The sequence below is a fragment of the Pelophylax lessonae genome (genome assembly GCF_965119305.1).
Source record: "Pelophylax lessonae genome assembly, chromosome: 6".
Classification (NCBI taxonomy): Eukaryota; Metazoa; Chordata; class Amphibia; order Anura; family Ranidae; genus Pelophylax; species Pelophylax lessonae.
In genome coordinates this window covers 247,702,907-247,728,701 of record NC_138773.1, presented here as the reverse complement: position 1 = coordinate 247,728,701, position 25,795 = coordinate 247,702,907, and the positions used below count along the sequence as shown (strand labels likewise).

General features: G+C 45.6%; 1 protein-coding gene across 2 annotated transcripts in view; it reads right to left on the bottom strand.

The window, feature by feature from the left end:
- GPR155 (G protein-coupled receptor 155) overlaps positions 1–25,795 on the bottom strand; it is a 79,746-nt gene that overhangs the window by 32,084 nt on the left and 21,867 nt on the right. For both annotated transcript variants that reach the window (XM_082262235.1, XM_082262236.1), the window contains exons 4-9: positions 18,235–18,390; positions 16,957–17,040; positions 15,480–15,600; positions 5,280–5,364; positions 4,808–4,898; positions 2,905–3,109 (exon numbers count right to left, since the gene is read on the bottom strand). In XM_082262235.1, coding sequence (XP_082118361.1) covers positions 2,905–3,109; positions 4,808–4,898; positions 5,280–5,364; positions 15,480–15,600; positions 16,957–17,040; positions 18,235–18,390 — 742 coding nt within the window. The remainder of the gene's footprint in view (positions 1–2,904; positions 3,110–4,807; positions 4,899–5,279; positions 5,365–15,479; positions 15,601–16,956; positions 17,041–18,234; positions 18,391–25,795) is intronic.

The window sequence follows — 25,795 nt, the reverse complement described above, 5'->3', positions numbered from 1 at the left end:
ATTTGAGCCAAAAGACACACAGAAAGGACCACTGCCAAAACAGAGCAGGGCCACTAGGGGAGCCGCATCCAAATAGACATCACAGATAAACTGCAGCCCCTGGACCAGCTCGTCCGCCAGCTCAGCAAAGGCGGGGGGAGCTACTCCCCCCACCAGGTCACAATGCAAAAGCCTAGCCCATTTGGTCAGAGTCTGCGACACCAGGGCAATAGTGAATATCGGCCTCAGTGCCGAACCAGCCAGGGTGTACATATTGTGGGCCACAACCTCTGCCTTCCTGTCAGCCGGGTCCCTTAAGGCCAGGAACTCTTCAACTGGAATCATGGTTGCCTTGTTTAATCTGCAAACCAGAGGGTCCACCACCGGTGGAACAGTTCACTTCTTAAGAAAGAACTCCTCATAGGGGTTATCGCCTAGCAAAATCGCTTAGGGACCCCAAGGGGACGCTTTGGTCATCCCCACTATTTAGTGACAATTCTGTCAAAATAGGAGGGGAAAGGGAAAACCTTTTCCGCTCTGGATCGCTTGTGAATGCTAAAGGGAACCTGTGCCTCCGCCACAGCTTCAGCTGCGTCCTCCATCTTTAAGGTCTCACGCACAGTTACAATCAGTATGTCCACCAGCGCCTTTTCGTACTGATGAGACAGGTGAGGCAGGGAAAGGCGGTGGGGATGGGGTGCTTTTAGCCAGCCCGTCCACCAAAAGTCCCCTCCACCCGGGACACCAGAACCGCCGTCAATGCATCGATGGATGGATGGGACCCAGAGGGCCCCGCAGCTTCAGAGAGGGGATCAGGTGGGGAGATGAGCTCCAAAAACTCCATGTCACCAGGGGGACCCCACAAAAAAGTGTAAAACACTGCTAAGGGACAACCCCCACCACTCTGGCTGCCCACCTGGTTGCCGGCCACAGACCACCAATCGATCCTCAGGGGAGGGGAGCGAGAGAGAGAGAGAGAGAGAGAGAGAGAGAGAGAGAGAGGGAGAGAGAGAGAGAGAAACCCACCAGAATCACCAACCCACAGAAACCAGGCACCGCAGCTACCAGGAGAATCTGCACTGCATGAACGGCAATCAGGAAATGAAAAGATCCATAATCAGCACCAGGGGATCAGGAGAGGCTTTCACCGCTGAAATCGTCACCCAGAGGACTCCACTGTCATGGCTGCCACTATTTTTAATGGCAAACGACTGAAAAATGGCCGCCAGACTACACAAACATGAAAAACATTAAAAACATGCATTAATCACACAGGCTACAAGAAAACGGCGGCACCACAAGGCTCCCAGGAAGGAGCCCCTAGGCCTCAGAAAAACGGAACAGGAAGGAAGAGGGTCCTGGCAGGAGCCTCCACAGCCGATCCCCCTGCCCCCATCGCCAGCACAGCACCCTGCCCCCACCCTAGGTAGTGAACCAGGCCACCCCGCAGCCCCAGCATTGGTGAAGGAGGGGGCGGGCAGATGGGGGGGGGGCGAGATGGCCACCAGACTGATGAGGGGAACCCAGGGGTCCGACCGTCCCATGGAGGGGCCCACGTCCATCCCAAAACCCTTCAGGGGGGAGAGGGGGGGCATTTACCACACCAGGAACCAGACGGGCACCGCTGCAGACAGAACCTCCTCTCCATCGAAATGGGGGGGGCAGTTGGCCAGGAGGAATGCTGCGGCTCGGGTCGAGATCCCGTCGTATGCGACCTCGCAAAACGTTTACCTTGCAGGCCAGCCCCCGTCCGGTGGGACTATGTCACGGCTGACCTGGCGCGGACCTGAGGTATGAGCGCGCTCGCTGGCCAGACTGGGGTGACCACTGGATATAGATTATCCAGCCTGTCGCCCAGTCCAACAGTTGATTGTAGATTTCACAGGAAAAAAATCCAGGAGAAAAAAATTCTATCTAAAAAGAAAAAATGCCAGGACCAGAGATCCTAGCAAGGAACTAGGTTCCTACTCCTGACTAGTCAGAAAATAAAACGGAGTACCTACCTATAGCAGAGAGAGGGAGGGAGTATACCCCCTGGGACTGCCCAGACTTTTCTGCCTAGTGTCCTACTCCTGTAGGGGGCAGTATAACCTAATGATTTAGAAGATCAGGAGCTGTGTCTGTCAATGAATGAAAGAGAAATGTGCATTTTTGGGTTGCACCCAGCCCCACTTCCCGGGCTTCTCTACTGCTCTTGTGATTCTCACTGACCAACTAGATGTGGGGGGTGGGGTAGGAGAGAAAGCACTAAACTCAACTTTTTCAGGAAAAGGTGGTATTTGCATAATAATCCAAACCCCTATATCTGTGGATCTACTCATGGTTTTGGCATGTTGTGATTTTAGTAAAGGTAACCTCTGTTAATACATGTTTATCATATGCTAATGTTGGTGACAGGTTAATTTTACATAAAAAATGCAGGGTTTTTTCTTCCCCCCCCTCATCTGCTCTTACCATGCAGCTACATTGCAAGATAAAACTTCCACAGGAGCAAAAGTCAAGCCTAGTGGTGTGGTTCATGCATTCAGATATAACAATGCTACCTCAAACATCAATCTATTGAAGGAACCACATGGGATCTTACATGTCTATATCCTGCTGCTGCAGTAGGAGGACTAAAAAAAATATGTAAAGAAGCTTTTGAACACCTAAAGGCTTAAAAAAAAAAAAAAAAAAAAAAATGCAAATTATAGGGTACCATGCACTGGGTTTAATTCCCATCAGGCGCCAATTGCATGGAGTTTGTACGTTCTTACTTTGTGTGGATCTCCTTTGGGCACTTTTGAAACAAGAAATTGATGTGAATGGTTCAGCGACCTCTGTAAACTGCAGCAGTATATGTCAGGCCAAAATAATTTAATTTTTAATTTATAAAAAGTTAGTCTAACGATACCAATGAACATGGTTTACTGCCATAAAGCCTACCTGATCTAAAAGTAGAGGGTGTACTTGATCCCACAGGACTGTCTGGCTTGGATTCAACTGTAACATCCGCTGTTCTGTTACTGCTACTATTGGAGGACTGATTTAGCACCTGGTAGTTGCCATCTTGTCCATTTCTACTCATGCACATAAGACAAACACCAGACAGCAGTATACTAACAGACAATATTACTGCTGTGCTGATAATCTGTATCAAAAGAAAGAAAAGGGATGTTAGATTTTTTTCAGCTGAGGGAGATGTGGGGATTATAGTCCTTTCTTTTTAAACCCTCACTGTGATTCAAGCTCCTCATATTGCAAGAAGAGATACTGTGGTATATTAGGAAGAGAAATTACTAGAAGAGAATAGAATAGTTTACCTGTTATAGACTAAGATTCCAAGCAAAAAATATTAACTCGACCCAACTAGTTCCACCCCCTTCCATTTGCGACCCCTCACACTCGCACAGTTTATTGGTTTAAATTATTAAAAAGACACTATCACTTTGTCTTTCCCCACCCACCCACTGATACTCACCTTCCAAGCCTTCCCCTGACTCCAATGACATCTTTCTTCATTACAACTGGTACCAAAATTTCCATTTTTAGTTGGTGTTGGACACCAAGGACAGCAATGACATCACATCCTCCCTTGTGTGACCATGCTCGGGCCTAGAACTCGGCTGCTTGACCTGAGCACTCTCACATGGTAGGGAATCACGTGCTCTCTATGCATCCTGGAGCCAGCAGTAGAGCAAGAGAGCACTGGAAAGGTGGGTATCAGTGGGTGGAGGCCTCCTTACACATAAACGGTCACCTAAATATGCAAAAAGCAAGTGTCTTTTTAACCACTTAAGCCCCGGAAGATTTGGCTGCTCAAAGACCAGGCCCTATTTTGCGATTCGGCACTGCGTGACTTTAACGGACAATTGCGCGGTCGTGCGACGCTGTACGCAAACAAAATTGACGTCCTTTTTTTTTTCCACAAACAGAGCTTTCTTTTGGTGGTATTTGATCACCTGTGCGATTTTTATTTTTTGCGCTATAAACAAAAAATAAAAGAGCGACAATTTTGAAAAAATAATATTTTTCACAATTTTTTATATGTATTTTAATTTTATTTTATATGAAAAAAAAAATGTAAAAATCAAAATCATTTTAGGTCAAATTGTTTTCTGCTACATATGTTTAATAAAGAAAAAAAAAAAAAAAAAAAATCGCAATAAGCGTATTTTGATTGGTTTGCGCAAAAGTTATTGCATTTACTAACTACGGGAAAGATGTAATTTTTTTTTTTTACTAGTAATGGCAGCGATCTGCGATTTTTTTTTGCAGACTGCGACATTGCGGCGGACAGATCAGACCCCTAAATGACATTTTTGACACTTTTGGGAGTACCAGTGACATTACTACAGTAATCAGTGCTATACATATGCACTGTTACTGTCAAAATGACACTGGCATCGAAGAGGTTAACTTTATTGGTGATCAAGGGGTTAAGTGTGTCCCTGGGGGCATGATTCTAACTGTGGGGGGGGGCGTGGCTTGTGATGAAATCACAGAGACATACGATCCTACATAGCATTACATCACGGAGAAATGACAGAAGGCTGTGTTTACATCAGCCGTCTGTCTTTCTCCCTCTGCAGCGGGAGATCGTGAGTGACCGGCGGCCATCGAAGCCGCCAGTCACTCGCGCTAGCTCCCCAGGGAATGAGCGGGGCCGGGAGCGCGCCTCCGGCTGCGCGCGCTCGCCCCCCACAGGCGGCAGAGCGAGTGACGTACCCCTACTTCACTTTGCCCAGCAGCGGCTGCCTGCCGCAGTATATCTGCGGTGGGCGGTCATTATGTGGTTAAAGAGCTGCACTTATACTACCTGTAAAGTATGTTTATCTAATAGTCTTACCTGAGACTTCCCATAAAAGAAAGCAGAATCAAAGTTGTCTAGATCACGTTCCCCTACACTCAGAAGGACGCACACCACTAAGACAGGAATGCTGGTTGGACAAAAAAAAAAAGATAAAAACAAAAAAAATTGCAACAACAACCATAATGCAATTTTATTAAACACACCTACTGGGTCCCTTCCTGGGCCTAAGTGACACCAAAGATCAGTTTGGGATTCCCTCAATGATATGTATTAACAGTATACTTGATCCCAGACTTCCTCACTGCTTAAGTTTGTTTATATCCTTGCAATGTACATTTAATCAACCTAGAGGGGATTGTTTTTTTTTTTTTTTTACCCTCAACAAAAGTGGAAATACTCTTTAAGACACTATAGCTATCACATATCCAATATGAGTGAAAATCATCCTAACTTTTTATCACATTTGCCACACATGCTATATCCAAAAACATTGCTACTGGATACTTACCCCCAACCAGCTAAAGCTATTACCACTACAGGAAAGTTCCCAATTTCTCTGTTCTTTAGTAGAAATAGTGATAACGAGATAAGACCTGGAAATAAAATCACGTGCCAACATTTATATATAGTTTATCATTCTTTCAGTTTCAAAACAATACCCAATACACAAATAAAGAGCAAAATAGCCTCTACTGTGCTCTAGTTCTTGGATTATCATATTCTGGTAAATATATGTGGTTAATTTAGGAAAGGATAATATATTGATTCATTTTTAAAATTAAACTTTCTTTAAAGTGGTTCTAAAGCATTCCCTGCACGAAGGTAAAAAATGTTTATGTATTGGTATCACCCCCTCACTACCCCTCCTATACCTGAGCCCTCACTCGATCCAGCGCTGTGTCCATCTGTTTTTGCTCTCCCTGTTCTCACAGGCTTTACTGAGGCAGCGGGAGCGTTTGGTTTCTGCTGCTATCAGTCAAATTTTGTGACCAGGGAGTGAGGGGCGGGACCAAACTTCACTGTCTTTTTCTAAGGAGGCAGGCAGCGTGGCTCAGGCTTGATGCCACAATTGTGCCACAATAGGAAGCGGCTTCCTATGGTGACAGACCAAGAAGAGTAGGAGTGCAGGAGGGAGAACCTAAGAGAAGGATTGAGGCAGCTCTGTGCAATTCTACAGTAAAAGGTTTGGGCAAAATTAGATTGTCTGAGTTTTTTTGGTTGTTTTTTTGTTTTTGTTTTTTACAGTTCTAACAGTTTTTCTCACATTTAACATTTTTTTTATTTTTTGGACTTACAGTAAAATCCATTTCTCTGGTGTTCATTGGGGGACACAGCTCCTGATATTCATAACTATTGGGTTATACTCCCCCCCCCCCCCTACAGGAGGAGGACACTAGGCACAAAAGAATTCTGGCTACACCCATGGGCAGTCCCCAGAGGGTATACTTCCTTTCTCTGCTATAGCAACTCACTCCGTTTTGTTACAAGCAGTGTCAGGAGAATTATAACTCCACAGAGGGGTGGGTGCTGTGTCCATCAATAAACCTCAGAGAAATGGATTTTACGGTAAATCAAAAATCCAATTTTTTTCCTTTGTTCATTGACAGACACAGCTCCTGATATTCATAACCATTGGGACGTCCCAAAGCAGTGTTAAACATGAGGGGTGGGAACAACAAAAACATTCCCAAGGCTAGACATTAGCCAACCAGACAAAAGCAGCTCAACCACCCCCTGGTTAAATAGGCCTGAACCACCGTCTGTCTGATTCATCTGGAAATGGTCCAGAGGAAGCGGACAACCCTTTTCGAGGTTCATCTGTGAGCACAAAAGGGTCTGACTTCCTGAAAGACTCCATAGCTGCCAGGTGCATTCTAATTTTCCGAACCACATCCAAGGTATGCAAAGCAATTTCCTTCGGATATTTATGCCTGGGACACAGGGAAGGCAACACAGTGTCTTCATTCAAATGAAAATCAGAGACAACCTTTGGAAGGATCGATGGACAGGTGCAAAGAACCACCTTATCCCTGTGAATCACCAGGTAAGGTGAACAACAGGATAACGCCGCCAGTTCCGACCCCCCCCCCCCCCCGCGCACAGAGGTGATAGCTAATAAAGGCCAACTTCTGGGACAGCATAAGCAGGGGAATATCCCGAATATTATCAAAGGGAGGCTTCTGTAGAGCTGAAAACACCAAATTAAGATTCCAAGGTGACAACAGAGCTCGCACTGGAGGAACCAAATGTCAGACACCCTGGGAGTGTGTGGCCAAAGATGGTTGGAAGACGGCCGCCAAAGCCGACACCTGGCACTTGATGGTGCTCAAGGTCAATTTCTGTTTAACCCCCCCGTTGAAGGAAGGTCAAGTTCCCAGTCACTGAGAAGGAGCAAGGAAGAAACCCACAGTTTTACACCACGCAATGTGCATCTTCCACGTACGATGGCAGATCTCCCTAGAGGTAGATTTCCTAACTTTCAACAGTGTAGGAATCGCTGACTCAGATAAACCCCTATCCTTCAGCAACTGGCGTTCAACAGCCAAGCCCTCAAAGCCAGCGACTGTAAAGCAGGATGGAAGATTGGTCCTTGGGACCGCAGATCCTCCCTGAGAGGAAGCTGCCAAGGAACGTCAGCGACCAGCAGCACCAGATCAGCGTACCAACCCCGGCGAGGCCAGTCCAGAGCCACTAAGATGACCGGAATCCCTTCTGGCTTGATCTTGCGTAGAAGTCTTGGCCAAAGCTTGAGAGGAGGGAAGGCATAAATCAGACGATACTGACCCCATGGGGCCATTAGCGCAGAGGATCTCTTGACCGAGCCACAAAACTCTGCACCTTTCTGTTGAGCCGAGACCCCAACAGACCCTCCGGATGAAGGGACCACTCCTTATGGTCCAACGTCTGCCGACTGAGGTAATCTGCCTGCCACTTTTCCACCCCGGGAATGTGTACGACGAAGAGGGCTGGAACTAACCATTCTGCCCACCTTAGAATGCTGGCTACATCCAGAGCCGCCAGGACACTTCTTGAGCCCCCCTGGTGATTGACATAAGTCACGGCCATGGCATTGTCTGAATGCGCGCACTGGACAACCCTGAAGACGATCTAATGATCCAAACACCGTCTGATTGCAAGTCCGGAGTGATGACCATTTGTTGGACAGCAGGAGGCGAACTGCAGCCTGCAATTTCTGGAGTTTGTCCAGAGGAAGGAGCACTCTGGCTAAGTTTGAGTCCAGAGCCAGGCCGAGATAGTCCAGCTTTGTGGACGGAACCAGTGCAGACTTCTAAAAATTCAGAATACAACCGAACTCCCGCAGAGTTCATATTGTGATCTCCAGGTTCTCCACCAGAGCAGAGGGAGACTCCGCTCACAGAAGGAGATCATCCAGTACCGCGATCCCCCTTTGGAGTAGAAAAGTTAGCACCGGGGCTCACACCTGTGAAGACCCGAGGAGCAGATGCAGGACCAAAGGGTAACGCCACAAACTAATTCTGCTTCTCTCCCACAGCAAAGTGGAGAAAACACTGGTGACTGGCACATATTGTAATGTGAAGGTAGGCACAGGGATGCCACCACCCTTCGAATGGACTCCAATCTGAACTTCTGTACCCACACAAAGCAGTTTAGCGCCTTGAGATCCAGGATTGGACGCACTTGCCTTCCTGCCTGGAAACGAAGAACAAGTTTGAGTAAAAACCCTGAAAACATTCTGAGGTCAGAACCAGGACAACCACCCCTTGAAAGAACAGGTCTTGTACCACCCCAAACAGTCGCAAGTTGGAAGGAAAAAACCTTGCCAGGGAACAAGAGCAAAAATCGATCTTGTAGCCGGACGGAATGACTTTGTGGACCCACTTGCCTTGCACCCGGGAAGTCCACGGGTCCGAAAACCAGCGAAGACATCCCCCCCATCCCAGATACGGGGGAGGGCACACCTTCATGCAGAAGGAGCCTTGTCCCCGGTCAGGAGAAGCCGGATCTTGGCATGTCAGACCAGGTTCATTTGGATTCTCCAGAAGAGGCCCTGAAAAGCTTTGAGTCCTTGTCAGTCGACCCTGAGGGACAAAAACTTCTTATTAGATGAGAAGGAAGGCCCACGTCTACAACAAGGCTCCTTGCCCTTAGTAGCCTGCGAAAGAAAAGTACTCTTCCCCCGTGAGACCTTTAATGAGGTCATCCAGGGTAGCTCCAAACAGGTGATCTCCTTGAAAAGGAAGATCATTCAAGGCCTTTTTTGAAGTCTGACCGGCAGACCAGTACTTGAGCCAAAAAACATGCCGAAGGACCACTGCACAAAACAGAGAGGCAAGCCATCAGGGGAGCGCCATCCAAGGAGGAATCACAGATAAACTGCAGCCCCTGAAGCAGTTGGTCCGCCAGCTCGGCAAAGGCAGGGGGGAAGCTGTTCCCCCTCCAGGTCACGGTGTAGGAGCTTAGCCCACTCGGTCAGAGTTTGCAACACTAGGGCAATGGTGAACACCAGCTGCATTGCCGAAACAGCCAGAGTGTACATAGTGCGGGCCACAGCCTTTGCCTTCCGGATCCTTAAAGCCAGGGAGACTCTTCAAATGGAATCATGGTTGCCTTGTTTAATCTGGAAACTGGAGGGTCCCCCACCGGTGGCACAGTCCACTTCTTAAGAAGGGACTCCTCATAGTAACACCTAGTAAAGCGGTTGGGAACCCCACAATGACGCTTTGTTTGTCCCTACTCTTTAGCCACAATTCTGTCAAAATAGGCAGCGAAAGGACACACCTTTGCCGCTCTGGATGGCTTGTGAGTTTCAAAGGGCACCTGCACCTCCATTGCAGCTTCAGCTGCATCCTCCATCTTCAAGGTCTCACACACAGATACAATCAGTGCATCCACCAATGCCTTTTTGTGTTCGGTTGCAGACGTGGAGGAAACATCCTAACAAAGGATTCCAGGTGCGTGGTTGCAGACCCAGCAGGTACAACCCCCCACCCCCTCCGCTCAATCGATTGTCTGATCGCCGGTGGCGCCCCCATCGCCAGTTAGCGCCCTGCCCCCATCCCAGGAAAGTGGCCAGACCACCCAAATAGCCCCAGTGTGAAGGGGGGGGGGCAGGATGAGAGACGTGACAAGGAGGGGATGCCTGCGGGAAGAAGGGGCGACCTGGGGTCTGATCGTCCCAAGGAGGGGCCCACGTCCACCCCAAAACCCTCCAGAGGCAGAGGGGGTACAGCTACTCACCATACAAGGAACCAGGCGGGCACCGCTCCAGACAGAACCCCTCTCCATCGAAATGGGGGGGGGGAGGCTATCGGCCAGGAGGAACGCTGTGACTCGGGCCGAGACCCGGTCGTATGGGACCTCGCATGGTGTTTAACTCACAGGCCAGCTCCTGTCCAGTAGGGCTATGTCGAGACCGACCTAGCGCGGAGCCAAGGTCTGGCCAGATTGGGGTGACCACTGGATCTAGATAATCCAGCCCGTCACCCAGGCCGACAGTTGATTATAGATTTCACAGGAAAAAATCCAGGAGAAAAAAATTCTATGTAAAATTTTTTTGCCAGGACCAAAGATCCTAGCAAGGAAATAGGTCCTTACTCCAGACTAGGCAGAAAGAAAAAGTAAAAAAAAAAAAAAAAAAAAAAAAAAAAAAGAGTGGCTATAGCACAGAGAGGGAGTATACCCCCTGGGACTGACCATGGGTGTAGCCAGAATTCTGTACAGAATTCCTGTAGGGGGCAGTATAACCCAATGGTTATGAATATCAGGAGCTGGGTACGTCAATGAACAAAAGAGAAATGAAGATTTAAGGAGGATTTTGGAAAATGTTAGATTGGTGAATTTTGTGACTCATATGTGCCTTCAAAGTCCCTAGCCATTTTTGTTTATGATGTATGCCATTTGGGATGTTGCCTTTCACAGAAGCAAAGTTATCGAACCAGTGAATACAGTGCTGATATTTTTATGTATATATATATATATGCCGATAAACCCTCCTCCCTGCACCTTGCATAAGATGTGCAAGAAGTGCATTGATCATGTAGTTTCATGGTGGTGTTTGTTGCCCTGTAGGGGCCACAGCCTATAGTAGAGTAAACCTTCACATTCCTGTGAAAAAAAAAAGGTGTATAGTGGGTAGGACGCTGCTTTACATATATTCCATAACCTTAATATAAAGAAAAGTGCTTTGTGCTCAATTATAGATGTGAAAATGTTCATAATAATACAATCAAACTTATAGGTATAAAGCAAATATCAAACTAGCAACATCTATTAATGTGACTAAAATTATATATATCAAAAAAAATTTGTTTGTGAGCAAAAGAAAGTGTCCAGTGCTCTTTAAAAGTGCTGAGAGGTGTGCAATAACAAATTCGAACTACTATTCAAACATGAAGTGACAGGTGCTCTTTAAAGTGCTCCAAAAATGCTCAAATGCATGTCTGTTGCTGGTGTTCCAACAGGTCAATTGCTACAATATAGGGTGATACTCGGTTGTGGATTCCAGGTCTGCTGTCCCTAACAGTGGTTGTTTTGGAAGTCTGCTAACCCCCAGAGGGGAGAGCTCTCTAGTGAGTGAGGCACTATAGGGGGAGCACGGCTCGTGGAACACCAATAATAGACACAAATTTGAGCATTTTTGCAGCACTTTAAAGAGCACCTGTCACTTCATGTTTAAATTATGTTTTATAAGAGGACTTTATGTGATTTTATCTATTATGTAGTAGTAGTTCGCATGTTATTGCACAGCACTCCGCACTTTTAAAGAGCACTGGACAATTTCTCTTGCTCACTGACTAATTTTTATTTGAGATTATATATATATATATATATATATATATATATATATATATATATATATATATATATATATATATATATATATATATATATAGTTTTGCTCACATTAATAGATATTGCTAGTTTGATATTTGCTTTATATCTATAAGTTTGATTGTATTATATTATGAATTTTCACATCTATATTTAGGCACAAAACACTTTTCTTTATATTAAAAGTTATAAAATATATGTAAAGCAGCGCCCTACCCACTATACACCTTTTTTTCACTATCAAAACACTTCCCTTAACCAAAGAATGTTTTTAGGGAGGCAGCAGCTTTTAAACAGCTTTTCTAGTTTCTTCTATCATTGTGTGGAACAAAACTCTTTTTTGCTTCACATTCCTGTGTCAGAATTTTCAGTCTATGTTAAAAAATGAGGAATGCAACATGTCTAAGAGCGAACATTTCCTATGAAGAAACTACATATCCCACAGTCTCCAGGCCCTTGAGTCTAGTGCTCTGCAGGTGAGAGCTAAATAGTAATTAAATCTGATACAGACACAAACAGGAAGAACAATTAACCACTTAGGGACCAGGCCTATTTCTGACACTTGTTGTTTACAGGTTAAAATCCGTATTTTTTGCTAGAAAATTACTTAGAACCCCCAAACATTATGAATATTTTTTTAGCAAAGACTCTGGAGAATAAAATGGCAGTCGCAATCTTTTTTGTCACGCGGTATTTGCGCAGCAGTCTTTCAAATGCAATTTTTGGGGAATAAATAAATTTCACTGCATTTAAAAAAAAAAATTAAACAGTAAAGTTAGCGCATTTTTTTCCATAATGTGAAAGATAATGTTACGCTAAGTAAATAGATACCAAACATGTTATATTTCAAAATTGCGCACGGTCGTGGAATGGCGACAAACATAGGCATTTAAAAATCTCCATAGGAGACGTTTTAAAATTTCTACAGGTTACCAGTTTAGAGTTACAGAGGAGTTCTAGGGCTAGAACGATTGCTCCCCATCTAACTATCGCAGCGATACCTCATATGTGTGATTTGAACACCGTCTATATATGTGGGCGCGACTTGCATATGCGTTTGCTTCTGCGCGCACGCTCAAAGGGAGGGGGGGGGCTTTAAATTTTTTGTTTTCCTATTTTACCTTTTATTTTTACACTATTTAAGGAAAAAAAATTTTGATCACTTTTATTCCTATTACAAGGAATGTAAACATCCCTTGTAATAGAAATAAGCAGGACAGGGCCTCTTTAATATAAGATCTGGGGTCAAAAAGACCTCATATCTCACATCTACACTAAAAACAAAAAAAAAAAAAAAAAAAAAAAAGTCATTTTTTTTCATTATATAAAAAAATGGGCCCTTTAAGGTCATTGGGAGGAAGCGGGGTATGACGTCGCTCATGTCGTCCAAGGCCATAGAGTCGAGCGGGGGCCAGCTTGCCCTCCCTCGACTTCCTGCCTAGGAGGGGAAAAGGACCGGATTATTTTCAATGCTATCAATGGCTCCAGAAAGCAGGGAAAACTACCGGGAAACGGCAGGAGGGGCACCTGTAGGTTACAGCCATATTCCAAAATGGATTAATTTAATTCTTTTCCTTAAAATTTCCCATAATGACAACCGTAAATCATTTTTTTTTCAATTTTTGAAATTTTATTAAAAAAAAAAAAAAATCACATGTACATAAGTATTCACAGCCTTTGCCATGAAACTAAAAATGGAGCTCAGGTGCATCTGGTTTCAACTGATCATCGTTGAGATGTTTCTACAAACTTGATTGGAAGTCCACCTGTGGTAAATTCAGTTGATTGGACATGATTGAAAAGGCACATATAAGGTCCCACAGTTAACAATGCATTTAAGAGCACAAACCAAGCCATGAAGTCCAAGGAATTGTCTGTAGACTTTCAAGACAGAATTGTATCGAGGCACAGATCTGGGGAAGGGTACAGAAAAAATTCTGCAGCATTAAAGGTCCCAATGAGCAAAGTGGCCTCCATCACCCGTAAATGGGTGAAGTTTGGAACCACCAGGACTCTTCCTACAGCGGGCCGCCCAGCCAAACTTAGGGATGAGGGGGGGGGGGGGAGAGACAGCCTTAGTTAGGGAGGGGACCAAGAAACCGATGGTCACTCGGAAAGACCACCAGCATTTTGCTGTGGAGAGAGGAGAACCTTCAAGAACAACAACCATCTCTGCAGCACTCCACCAATCAGGCCTGTATGGTAGGGAGGCCAGACAGAAGACACTTCTCAGTAAAAGGCACTCTCTATCAGACTTGAACTTGACTGAACACCTCTGGAGAGATCTTAAAAAAATGGCTGTGCACTGATGCTCCCCATGCAACCTGATGGAGCTTGAGAGGACCTGCAAAGAAGAATGGGAGAAACTGCCCACAAATAGGTGTGCCAAGCTTGTAGCATCATACTCTAAAAAAGACTTGAGGCTGTAGTTGGTGCCAAAAGTGCTTCAACAAAGTATTAGGCAAAGGCTGTGAATACTTTTCTACATGTGATTTTTTTTTTGTATTTTATTTTTAATAAATGTGCAGAGTCTAAACAAACTTATTTCAGAATGTCATTATGGGGTATGGTTTGTAGAATTTTGAGGAAAATAATTAAATCTATTTTGGAATAAGATAACAATGTAACATAACAAAATGTGGAAAACATGAAGCGATGTGAATAGTTTCCGGATGCAGTGTACATAGGTGAAAGCTGTACGATTCTGGATAAAATGAGAATCACAATTTTTTTGTTTAGAATAAAGACCATGACCCTCTAATGATTCTCGGTGTATCATCATCTTTTACATTATACAAAAAAATTGGGGCTAACTTTAGTTTTTTAAACATTCATTAAAGTGTATTTTTTCCCCAAAAAAACTGCAGTTGAAAGACTTTGGTGCAAATACAATGTGACAAAGTATTGAAACGATCGCCATTTTATTCTATAGGGTCTCTGCTAAAAAAATAAAAATTAATAAACAAATATATATTTATATATATATATATATATATATATATATATATATATATATATATATATATATATATATATATATAAATAAATAAAATGTTGGGGGTTCCAAGTAATTTTCTACCAACTGATTCTAGCAATACCGATTTTAACTTGTAAGCAACAAGTGTCAGAAAACAGCTTAGTCTTTTAGAGGATTACACTGCTCTCACTTACAGGCGGAAGTTCATTCCTTTGATCTAAAAAACAAAATGTTATCTTTGTAAAACATTGTGTTTATAGTTATCTAGCAGCCTTAGTGTCGGTTCCCACTATGGCGATCCGACTTCGGGGACGACCTGTGAAGTCGCGTGCACCGCGACTTTGGCGCGACTTGCACGGACTTCACATAATGGAAGTCAATACAAGTCGCTCCGATGTCGCCCCGAAGTAGTACAGGAACTATTTTCTAAGTTGGAGCGACTTGAGTCGCTCCTATTAGAACGGTTCCCGTAGCACAGAATGGACCGCGACTTGTCAGGCTGACCAGTCACCTGACAAGTCGCGGTAGTGTGAACCGGGACTTAACAATGTTGATAAACATTTGCATGAGGCTCTTTTTTTTTTTTGACAGCTGTGAGTGAGCAGAGAACAGCTTTGTAAGAATCGAGGGAGGACATGCTGTCTTAAGATCGTGAGGGGAGGGGGGGGGGTGGATCGCCATTTTTTTAACGATTATTCGCGCAGCTCTAACATAGGGGAATCGATTATTCAGGACACTACAAAATGCAGCCACAAACTGTGAGCAACAAGGGAAGGCAAACAAACACAAGGAATATAATTACAATGTATAGTTAAAACAAAGAAAAACATTTGAAAGTGTACAATGCCTTTAACAACTGTGAAAAATTTGATGCAGCCCACATCTACCAGAGTTCCATGTATTAAGTAAGGAAAATACCTGTCCACAAGTATGTACTGTAGAGGGCACTATATAAGATTACAAACACTAGGATCTGTCCCACCACATTTCTCTCTTGTATTATGAAGTTCCATAACACCATTCCAATGCAGACAATCAGCTGAAGAAAGAAGAAATACAAATTAAAAATATACAGCAATGTGGAAATAAGATGAAATGCAGACTGAGGTATGTCACAGAAGCATACAGCGAGATTACCCTCATCGTGCTAAACGTGATGAAACATGATGCCACACCAGGACACCACCAGTAAAAAATAAATAATAAAAAAATCTAAATGTGATTTTGTGTCAAGGATAATGAAGAGTTAAATGGTCTATAAAGTTTTCCTCCTTGTTGCAGAGTTAATTCAAGGTTTGCGTCCACCCATAGAAGTCTCATGCAGATCATTTGGCACTAGACCACACACCCAGTTTATTGTACTGTGAAAGGATTAGCACTCCTAAAAGCTAATGCTCATTTAAAGATTTACACCTTATAAAAACACACCTTGAATTCCAATGATAAAGGTATACATTGACAGCAATGCATTTGTAGCACCAGCCAGGACTGCACAGATTTAAAATATATGTTGGACTAATAGGGTTACACCAACATCAGTCTGCCAAGAGACATACATTACCATGTGAGAAGCAGCTGTTAAAAAGACTGAGCAGAGCTCTAGGTGGGGATGAAGGTAAAAGGTGAAATGAAACAGACAAGCACATAAAAGTTAACGTATAAGCTTACTAGCCCCCTCAAAGAAACCAATAGCAGTGCTGTAACATGCTAAACTCTGGACAAAAAAACTAAAAAAATACAATTAAATGTGAACCGTTCATGGATTTTAAAGGGTTCTACCTAAAACAGGCAGATCAACATTCTTGCTAGTGCCTTATTAGCCATAAAGCACTCATCTGTGTGTTTCTGCAGTTAATAGCTTAAAACAGAAGAGAGAGAACATAGCGATGACCTCAGAATGCCACTGTTCCTTTATTGTCAAAGTTCCAAACCTACATTTTCAGCAGCCGCTTTGTTGAATTGACATTGCTTTGCTTCTCCCTGGCCTTAGCAGGCACTTGACAATTGGGATGGTTGAATACCCATTACCCTGCTACACACAGTTGTTCTTCCTGTCAACTTGTAAGTCCTGTAATGATGTACAAGCCATGTGGTGGGGGGTGCAGGTATTCAATATATCTGGAAATGGGGGAATACTTGCTGTGACCAAATAAGAAGCAAAACAGAGGCAATTCAACACATGGGTCACTTCCTAGAAGATCAGTTTTAGTAAAATCAATGCATACATTACCTAAGAACCAATAGATAAAATGCTTTTAACTTTAGACAAGACTGTTACTACCGGTATATGACAAATGTTTAATACATTCTGCATTATACAGTCACACTATCCAAAATGTGATATCTGGGTCTCCTTCCATACATTCAAATGTGAAAAATCACAAAAAATACTTACTTGTGCCAGAAGTAGATTTGCAGTCAGCAAATGAGGAAGTCTTTTATATTTTTTACTCAAGAGCAAAACAGCAAGAGACCAGACCTGCAAATAAAGGAATAAAATTGACAAATACATGATATTGTGATCGGTGGCTCCATCCACCCCTTCTCATCTGACTGGAGTTTAGTGTGAAACATTGTGCCTCCACGTTCCACCTTACATCTTCAGATGGATTTCCTCTCTATCTTGGAGTATTACCCATTATAATTATACAGATGTAATACACATTTTCCTCCTCTATCAAAACACAAAATAATATAAAATTTTTCTCTTCTTTGCATACAGCTCTGTACCTGTATGAAAAAGTGAGTTTTCTTTCCGTTTTTTTTTTTTTTTTTTGGGGGGAGGGAACTGTATCGCACCTACCTCCTGCATGACAGAGGCACTTCAGAAAACATCTAAAATATACAGTTAAAATAATTCACATACAGTATTTGTATTTCACCTGAAGTTTTGTAATTCAGGTTAGTCAGTTCTGTGATTCACATAACTCTACGACACTGTATAATAGATAGGTACTATCACCATTTCCTATTCTAGCTGTAAAACCTCCTGTGACCCCTGCGTGCCCAACCCACAGGGGTTAAATGTAAACCTAGGGGAGTGATTCTAACTGTGGGGGGGGGTAAGGCTTTTGAAATGATCACAGAGACCTGTGATCCTATATAGGAGGATCACAGGCACTCTGATCATTCCAGAGAGAAGAACGGTCAGCTGTGTTTACAACAGCTGACCGTTCTCTCTCAGCAGTGAGCGATCGTGGATGGCTGGCCCCGTGCATCGGAGTCCCCGCTGCCGAGTGGGGGCGGAAGTGCGCCTGCGTGCGCTCGCCCCCTAGCTGCACGCGCGCGACCGACGTATACCTCGGTTTGCACAGGAGGGGCTGCCTGCCGCAGTACACCTTAACCTGTTTATTAACCACCTTAGGTGGTTAATAAACAGCTGCGCAAATGTCATGTGACAATGTGCAACTATCATTTTATTCTACAGGGCCTCTGCTTACAGAATATATATATATATATATATATATATATATATATATATATATATATATATATATATATATATATATATATATAAATAAAATGTTCTGGGGGTTTAAATAATTCTATTGCCAAAAATTACGATTTTTATATGTGCAAAAAATGAAAAAATTGCTCTAGAGCCGAACTGGTTAATAAAAAGACAGCACATTTCATTTAGCAGATACATACTAAACATTAATTTTAAACTCACCAAGGCAAATAAACTGACAATGCTGATATCAAAGCTGACATTTTGCAAAGACGACATTAAACGTTTAGGGTCCATTGAAGGAATAGTCAGTAGCCAGGCTGAAACATACATAATTGGAGCAGATACAAAGGTACTGATCACCATACCCGACGTGATCTGGAAAAGAAAAACAAAAAAACAAAAAAAAGTAGGTATCAAATGCCCCCCTGGGCACCTAACATTCTTACTTTTCTCTAACACATCATCCTCATCTACTCTTCTTCTGCCGCCTTTTCCCTGCTTTGTTTTTTTTTTTTTACACCCTAATTTCTCTCCCCCTTTATGAGGTGCTTTTCCCCTTTCCTATGTACTCTACGCTTCTTACAGCCTTTTAGCCTGGAAGGACACAACAGCAGCAAGAAATGGCTAGGGACTTCAAGGATTTTTGATAACCAATATGTTCAGAGACACAATTACATTTTTGGCATGATGAAAGTGCTGTAGAAGTGTCCCACTACTGGTACTCTATGCATCTCTTGCAATCTTCACTTAGCCAGGTGGTCTGGTAGTGTTCCACGTGTACCAAATAGAAGCATTGATCTGCAATTTTATTCTTATATGGCTTGTACAACTTCGCGTCCTTAGATGATAGAAAAACACCATAAGCATCCCTGAAGAAGACAGCTGTATAAAACATGTTGAGTCACTTTTATAGGAAATTTACAGTAGTAACTGCAAGATATCATTGTGTTGCACTTCTATGTGGAGTAAAGTAGTAGTATAACATTGTATGAACTCCATGTGAAGAATGGAATGTTTTAGTTTACAAGCAGCCATGATGGTTCTTTTAAACAGTTTTTTTTTTCAGATTTAAACATTTTTTATTTTTGACTTATTGTAAAACCTATTTCTCTGATGCTCACTGATGGACACAGCTCCTGATATTCATAACCATTGGGTTATACTGCCCCCTACAGGAGGACACTAGGTACAAAAGAATTCTGGCTACACCCATGGGCAGTCCCAGGAGGTATACGCCCGCTCTCTGCTATAGCCACTCAGTTTTGTTACAAGCAGTGTCAGGAGAATTATAACTCCAAAGAGGGGTGGGTGCTGTGTCCATCAATGAACATGAGAAATGGATTTTATAGCAAGTCAAAAATCCCATTTTCTCTTTTGTACATTGACAGACACAGCTCCTGATATTCATAATTATTGGGACATTCCAAAGCAGGGTTAAACATGAGGGCTGGGAACAACAAAAAAATTCCCAAGGCTAAACATTAGCCAACCAGGCAACAGGAGCTCAACCAAACAACCAGAGCCCACCTGAAAAAAACAACACACCGTCAAAGAGGATCAGCCTGAAAATCTGCAGATGCCAACACATCCACTTTATAAAACTTTGTAAAAGTGTGCACTGTCTTGTCGGATGGTGCCTCCCATCGGATAGTGCATCCGACGGACTGTGCATGCGCGGTAAATGACGTCACTCCAGCTGACTGCTCCGCTCAGCTTGGGTTGACGTCATTATTTCACATGCGCAGTCTGTCGGATGCACTATCCGACGGAAGGCTGTGGGGAGAGCTCATTTTGTGGAGCTGTCACGGGCGAACCAAAGGTGCTGGAGACCCCAAAATTTTATCGTAGGTGGCCGAAACCCTTCCCTACAGCTAATACAAATTTGGAGCCTCTGGGACCCATGGGCTCGGAGCAGTGACCCTGAGAACTGGGCATCCCCCCGCCATAGACTCCAATGTTAAACCTGGTCACCTCGCGGTTAGGTCACGGTCCCTTTGGGGTGCTGTCACGGCCGAGCCATAGGTCACGTCAGACACGAAAAAAAAATATGGTAGGTAGCCAAGACCCTCAGGTACATCTGGAAAAAATGTGGGGTCTCGGGGACCTTTGGGCTCGGAGCAGCGACGTGCCAAAGTGGACCCATTTTCCCCATAGACGCCAATGTTAAATCCGGGGTGTCTCCGGGTAGAGTTTCTGGTTTTCCCGGTCACTTTGTGGAGCTGTCACGGGCGAACCAAAGGTACTGAAGACCCCAAAATGTTATCATCGGTGGGCGAGACCCTTCCCTACAGTTGATACAAATTTGGGGTCTCTGGGACCCATGGGCGCGGAGGAGTGACCCCGAGAACCGGGCCTCCCCCCTCCATAGACTCCATCCCCATCTAAGTGCCTCCTAACATCAGTGTCCTCATCGGAGTGCTCCCTTACATCAGTGTCCCCATCAGAGTGCCTCCTTACATCAGTGTCCCCATCGGAGTGCCTCCTTACATCAGTGTCCCCATCGGAGTGCCTCCTTACATCAGTGTCCCCATCGGAGTGCTCCCTTACATCAGTGTCCCCATCGGAGTGCCTCCTTACATTAGTGTCCCCATCAGAGTGCCTCCTTACATTAGTGTCCCCATCAGAGTGCCTCCTTACATTAGTGTCCCCATCAGAGTGCCTCCTTACATTAGCGTCCCCATCAGAGTGCCTCCTTACATCAGTGTCCCCATCAGAGTGCCTCCTTACATCAGTGTCCCCATCAGAGTGCCTCCTTACATCAGTGTCCCCATCGGAGTGCTCCCTTAAATCAGTGTCCCCATCGGAGTGCTCCCTTTGGTCAGAATTCCCCTTTAATGTGTCCCGATAAGAGCTGTGTTTTTGTGTTCTCTATCAGACAATATTTCCGCCATTCCTCACATAAGAATACACTGCACTGTACGTCCCGATAGATGTGCAGAGAGTGAGGCAGAATCGGACAATAGATTCTCTCCCCTCCTCCGCTCTCTATATACCGTCGGATAGTGCATCCGACAAACTGCGCATGTCAGTGTCGTCACCGCCAGCACAGCTGATCTGAGCAGTCACCTGCAGTGATGTCAGTCCGTCGGATGCACTATCCGACGGGAGGCATTATTCGACACGACATGCACAGGCGACGCCTAATGACGGAAAGCCCAGGAGGCACCAAGCACCCAAGTAGACTGCGTCTTGACAGGGAAAGGAGGAACCTGACCCCTGATGGAATAGGTCTAAACCACCGCCTGTCTGACCCACCTGGAAATGGTCGCAGAGGAAAGGGACAACCCTTTGAGGTCCATCTGTGAGCAGAGAGAGAGTGTGACTTCCTGAAAGACTCTGTAGCTGCCAGATGCACCCTAATTGCGCAGACCACATCCAAGGCATGCAAGGCAATTTCCTTCAGATGTTTAGACCTGGGACACAGAGAAGGCAAGTTAGGCAACACAATGTCTTCATTCAAATAAAAATCAGAGACAACCTTTGGAAGGAACGATGGACAGTGGCAAAGAACCACCTAATCCCTGTGAACGACAGGATAACGCCGCCTGTTATGACACCCTGCGCAGTAATAGCCACTAAAAAGGCAACCTTCTGGGACAGCGTAAGCAGAGGAATTTCCCGAATATTTTTAAAGGGAGGATTCTGTAGAGCTGAAAACATCAAATTAAGATCCCAAGGCGGCAATGGAGCCCGCACTGGAGGAACCAAAATGTGGGACACCCTGAAGAAAGGTATGCACCAGGGAGTGTGTGGCCAAAGGTCGTAGGAAGAAGACCACCAAAGCCAACACCTGGCCATTGATGGTTCTCAAGGTCAATTTCTGTTCAATTCCCAATTGAAGGAAGGTCAAGACCTGAGCAACCAAGAAGGAGCAAGGAAGAACCCCAAGAGACTCACCACGTAATGTACGTTTGCCACATACGATGGTAGATTTTCCGAGAGTTAGTTTTCTTAGCTTTCAACAGTGTAGGCATCAACAACTCAAATAAACCCCTATCCTTCAGCACCTTGCATTCAACAGCCAAGCCGTCAAAGCCAGCGACTGTAAAGCAGGATGGAAGATCGGTCCTTGGGACAGCAGATCCTCCCTGAGAGGAAGCTGCCAAGGAGCATCAGCGACCAGCCAACACCAGATCGGCGTACCACGCCCGGTGAGGCCAGTCCAGGACCACTAAGATGACTGGATTCCCTTCTGCCTTGATCCTGTGGAGAAGGTGTAAATCAGACGATACTGACCCCACTGGGCCACCAGCGCGTCTGTGGCTTTCTGTCAGAGGATGCCTTGAATGAGCCACAAACCTCTGCACCTTTCTGTTGAGCCAAGATGCCAACAGATCCACCTTGGGGGTGCCCCACTGGAGACACAGCTGATGAAACAACTCCAGATGAAGGGACCACTCCCTGTAGTCCAATGCCTGAGGTAATCCGCCTGCCAATTTTCCACCCCAGGAATGTGTATGACGGAGAGGGCTGGAACGAACCATTCTGCCCACCTTAGAATGCCGGCTACCTCCAGAGCCGCCAGGACACTTCTTGAGCCCCCTTGGTGATTGACATAAGCCACGGCCGTGGTATTGTCCGATAGAATGCGCACTGGACAACCATAAAGACGATCCGTCCAATGAATCAGACACATTCTGATCGCTCGAAGTTCCGAGACATTGATCAGGAGTCTGGGCTCTTCCAGCGTCCAGATCCCCTGAGCAAAATGCTTGCTGAGGACGCCACCCCAGCCGGAAAGGCCGGCATCCGTGGTGACCACTATCCAATACAAGGGGAGGAAGGAATTTCCCAGCCAAAGCGCTGGAGAATGAAGCCACCATATCAGGGACTCCTTCGTGCCCCAACTCAGCCGGATCTGATTGTCCAGAGACTGATGTCTTGTCCCATTTGGTCAGAATTTCTCTTTGTAGGGACCTCGTATGGAACTGTGCAATTGGAATCGCCTCGAAGGTAGACACCATCAGGCACAGCACCCGCATGCAAGTCTGGAGTGTTGACCATTTGTTGGACAACAGGATGCGAATTGCAGCCTGCAATTTCTGGGGTTTGTCAAGCGGAAGGAGCACTCTGGCTAAGGCCGAGTCCAGAGTCAGGCCCAGACAGACCAGCTTTGTGGTCTGAAAATTCAGAATCCAGCAGAACTCCTGCAGAGTTCGTATTGTGATCTCCAGGTTCTCCACCAGAGCAGAGGGAGACTTCCCTCGCAGAAGGAGATCATCCAAGTAGCCCAGTACCGCAATTTCCCGTTGGCGTAGCAAAGCTAGCACCGGGGCTAGCACTTTTCTGAAGACACGAGGAGCAGATGCGAGACCAAAGGGTAATGCCACAAACTGATAATGCTCCTCTCCCGCAGCAAAGCGGAGAAAACGCTGGTGACTGGCACATATTGGAAAGTGAAGGTAGGCTCTGGTTGAAGGGACTCTTCAACCAGAATCATGGTTGCCTTATTTAATCTGGAAACCTAAGGGTCCACCACCGGTGGCGCAGTCCACTTCTTAGGAAGGGTTTCCTTATAGGGGTAATGCCTAGTAAAGCGCTTAGAGACCCCACGGGGATGCTTTGGTCACCCACACTCTTTAGCGACAATTCTGTCAAAATAGGCAGGGAAAGGAACCACCTTGGGCGCTTTGAATGGCTTGTGAGTGCCAAAGGGCACCTGCGCCTCAGTTGCAGCTTCAGCTGCGTCCTCCATCTTCAGGGTGCATCCAACAGCTCCTTTTCGTGCGCAGTTGCAGACGTGGAGGAATCATCCTCGCTATCAGAGGATTCCAGGCGTGTGGTTGCAGACCCAGCAGGGTGACCAATGTCTGCGGCAGCCAAATCAGATTCAGGATCTGATGAGACAGATGAGGCAGGGGAAGGCAGGGGGTCGCTTTTTGCTAGCCTGTCGCCCACAAGCTACCTCCACCAGGGACACAAGGGACTTTAGGACCGCAGTCAGTGCATGGATGGATGGTTGGAACCCGGGGGAACCCGCAGCCTCAGAGAAGGGATCAGGTGGGGAAATGTGCTCCAAAGACTCCATGAGTGACCAGGGGGACCCAACAAAAAGTGTAAAACACTACTAAAAGGGACAACCCCCACTGTGCTGGCAGCACCACCCAGTCGCCAGGCACAAAGCACTAAGCGATCCTCAGCAGAGAGGAAGAGGACCCCACCAGACTAACCACCCACAGAAACAGGCACCTGCAGCCACCAGGAGAATCTGCACTCAATGTGCAGTGATCAGGAAGTAAAATGATCCACCGCTGAAATCACCGCACCCACAGGGCTCCACTGTCATGGCCGCCGCTATTTTAAAATGACAAACCACAGGAAAATGGCCACCGGACTACACAAACATGACTGCCATGTATAGAAACAGAGGCTACAAAAAATTGGTGGCTTCGCATGGCACCGCAAGGCTTACAGCGACCCAGGAGGGAGACCAGGCCTCAAGCACAGATCCAGGCAGGATCAGGAGCCCTTGGAGGAGCCCCCACCAGGTACAACCCCCCCTCCGCACAATAAATTGTCCGGTCACTGGCGGCAAACCCCCCTAGCCCCCATTGCCATCCAAAGAAAGTGGCCAAACCACCCGGATAGTCCCAGCGTGGAGGGGGGGGGGGGGTAAGATGAGGGACTTGGCAAGGGGGGGTGCCTGCGGGAAGAAAGGGAACCCAGTGGTCTGACCTTCCCAAGGAGGGGCCCAAGTCCACCCCAAAACCCTCCAGGGGGAGAGGGGGGGGCAGCTACTCACCATAACAGGAACAAGGCAGGCACCGCTCCAGACAGAACCTCCTCTCTTATCGAAATGGGGGGGGGGGGGGTTGGCCAGGAGTAATGCTGCGACTCAGGCCAAGACCCGGTTGCATGCAACCTTGCGAGGAGTTTTATGCCCCGTACACACGTTCCGATAATCGTACCACAAAACTCGCTTTCGACCTGATCGCACGATAATCTGATCGTTAGTACACAGCTTTCGACAGCCGATCACGACAGTTCATCCAACAAAATCCGAAGGGACAAACAGGAAAACTTCTGTCGTACGACAGCCTCGCGAATGACAATCGTTTCATCAGTACACTATGCGTCTGCTAAAAATCGATCGACAAAGACCGCGCATTCTCAGAAACACTAAAATAGCACGGAAAAAGCCTGGCTGCCATTGTTTTTGTTTTGCACCATCTGATACGTAGCTAAGCAACCAGGAAGCTTTTCCCGAATCGTACGACAAAAATCATACGGTTTGTACGCATTGTTGAATTCGAGGTTAGTATCATGCAACAAAATGCGAACGATAAGTCGTCCGATTATCTGAACGTGTGTACGGGGCATAACTCGCGGGCCAGGCCCTGTTCGGTGGGGCTATGTCGGGGCCAACCTACCGCGGAGCTGAGGTCTGCGCAAGCTCGCTGGGCAGACTGGGGTGACCACTGGATCTAGAATATCCAGCCCCTCGCCCAGTCCGGCAGTTGTGGTTTGATCTCACAGGAAAGAAAAAAAAAAAAAAATCTAGGAGAAATTTTTTTTTCCTTTCTTCTGACTAGGCTGTAGCAGAGAGAGGGAGTATACCCCCTGGGACCGCCCGCCCATAGGTGTAGCCAGAATTATTTTCTGCCTAGTGTCCTACTCCTGTAGGGGGCAGTATAACCCAATGGTTATGAATATCAGGAGCTGGGTCTGTCAATGAACAAAAGAGAAAAAGATTTAAGGAGGATTTTGGACAAATGTTAGATTGTTAAATTCTGTGACTCATATGTGCCTTCAAAGTCCCTAGCCATTTTTTGTTGTTGAT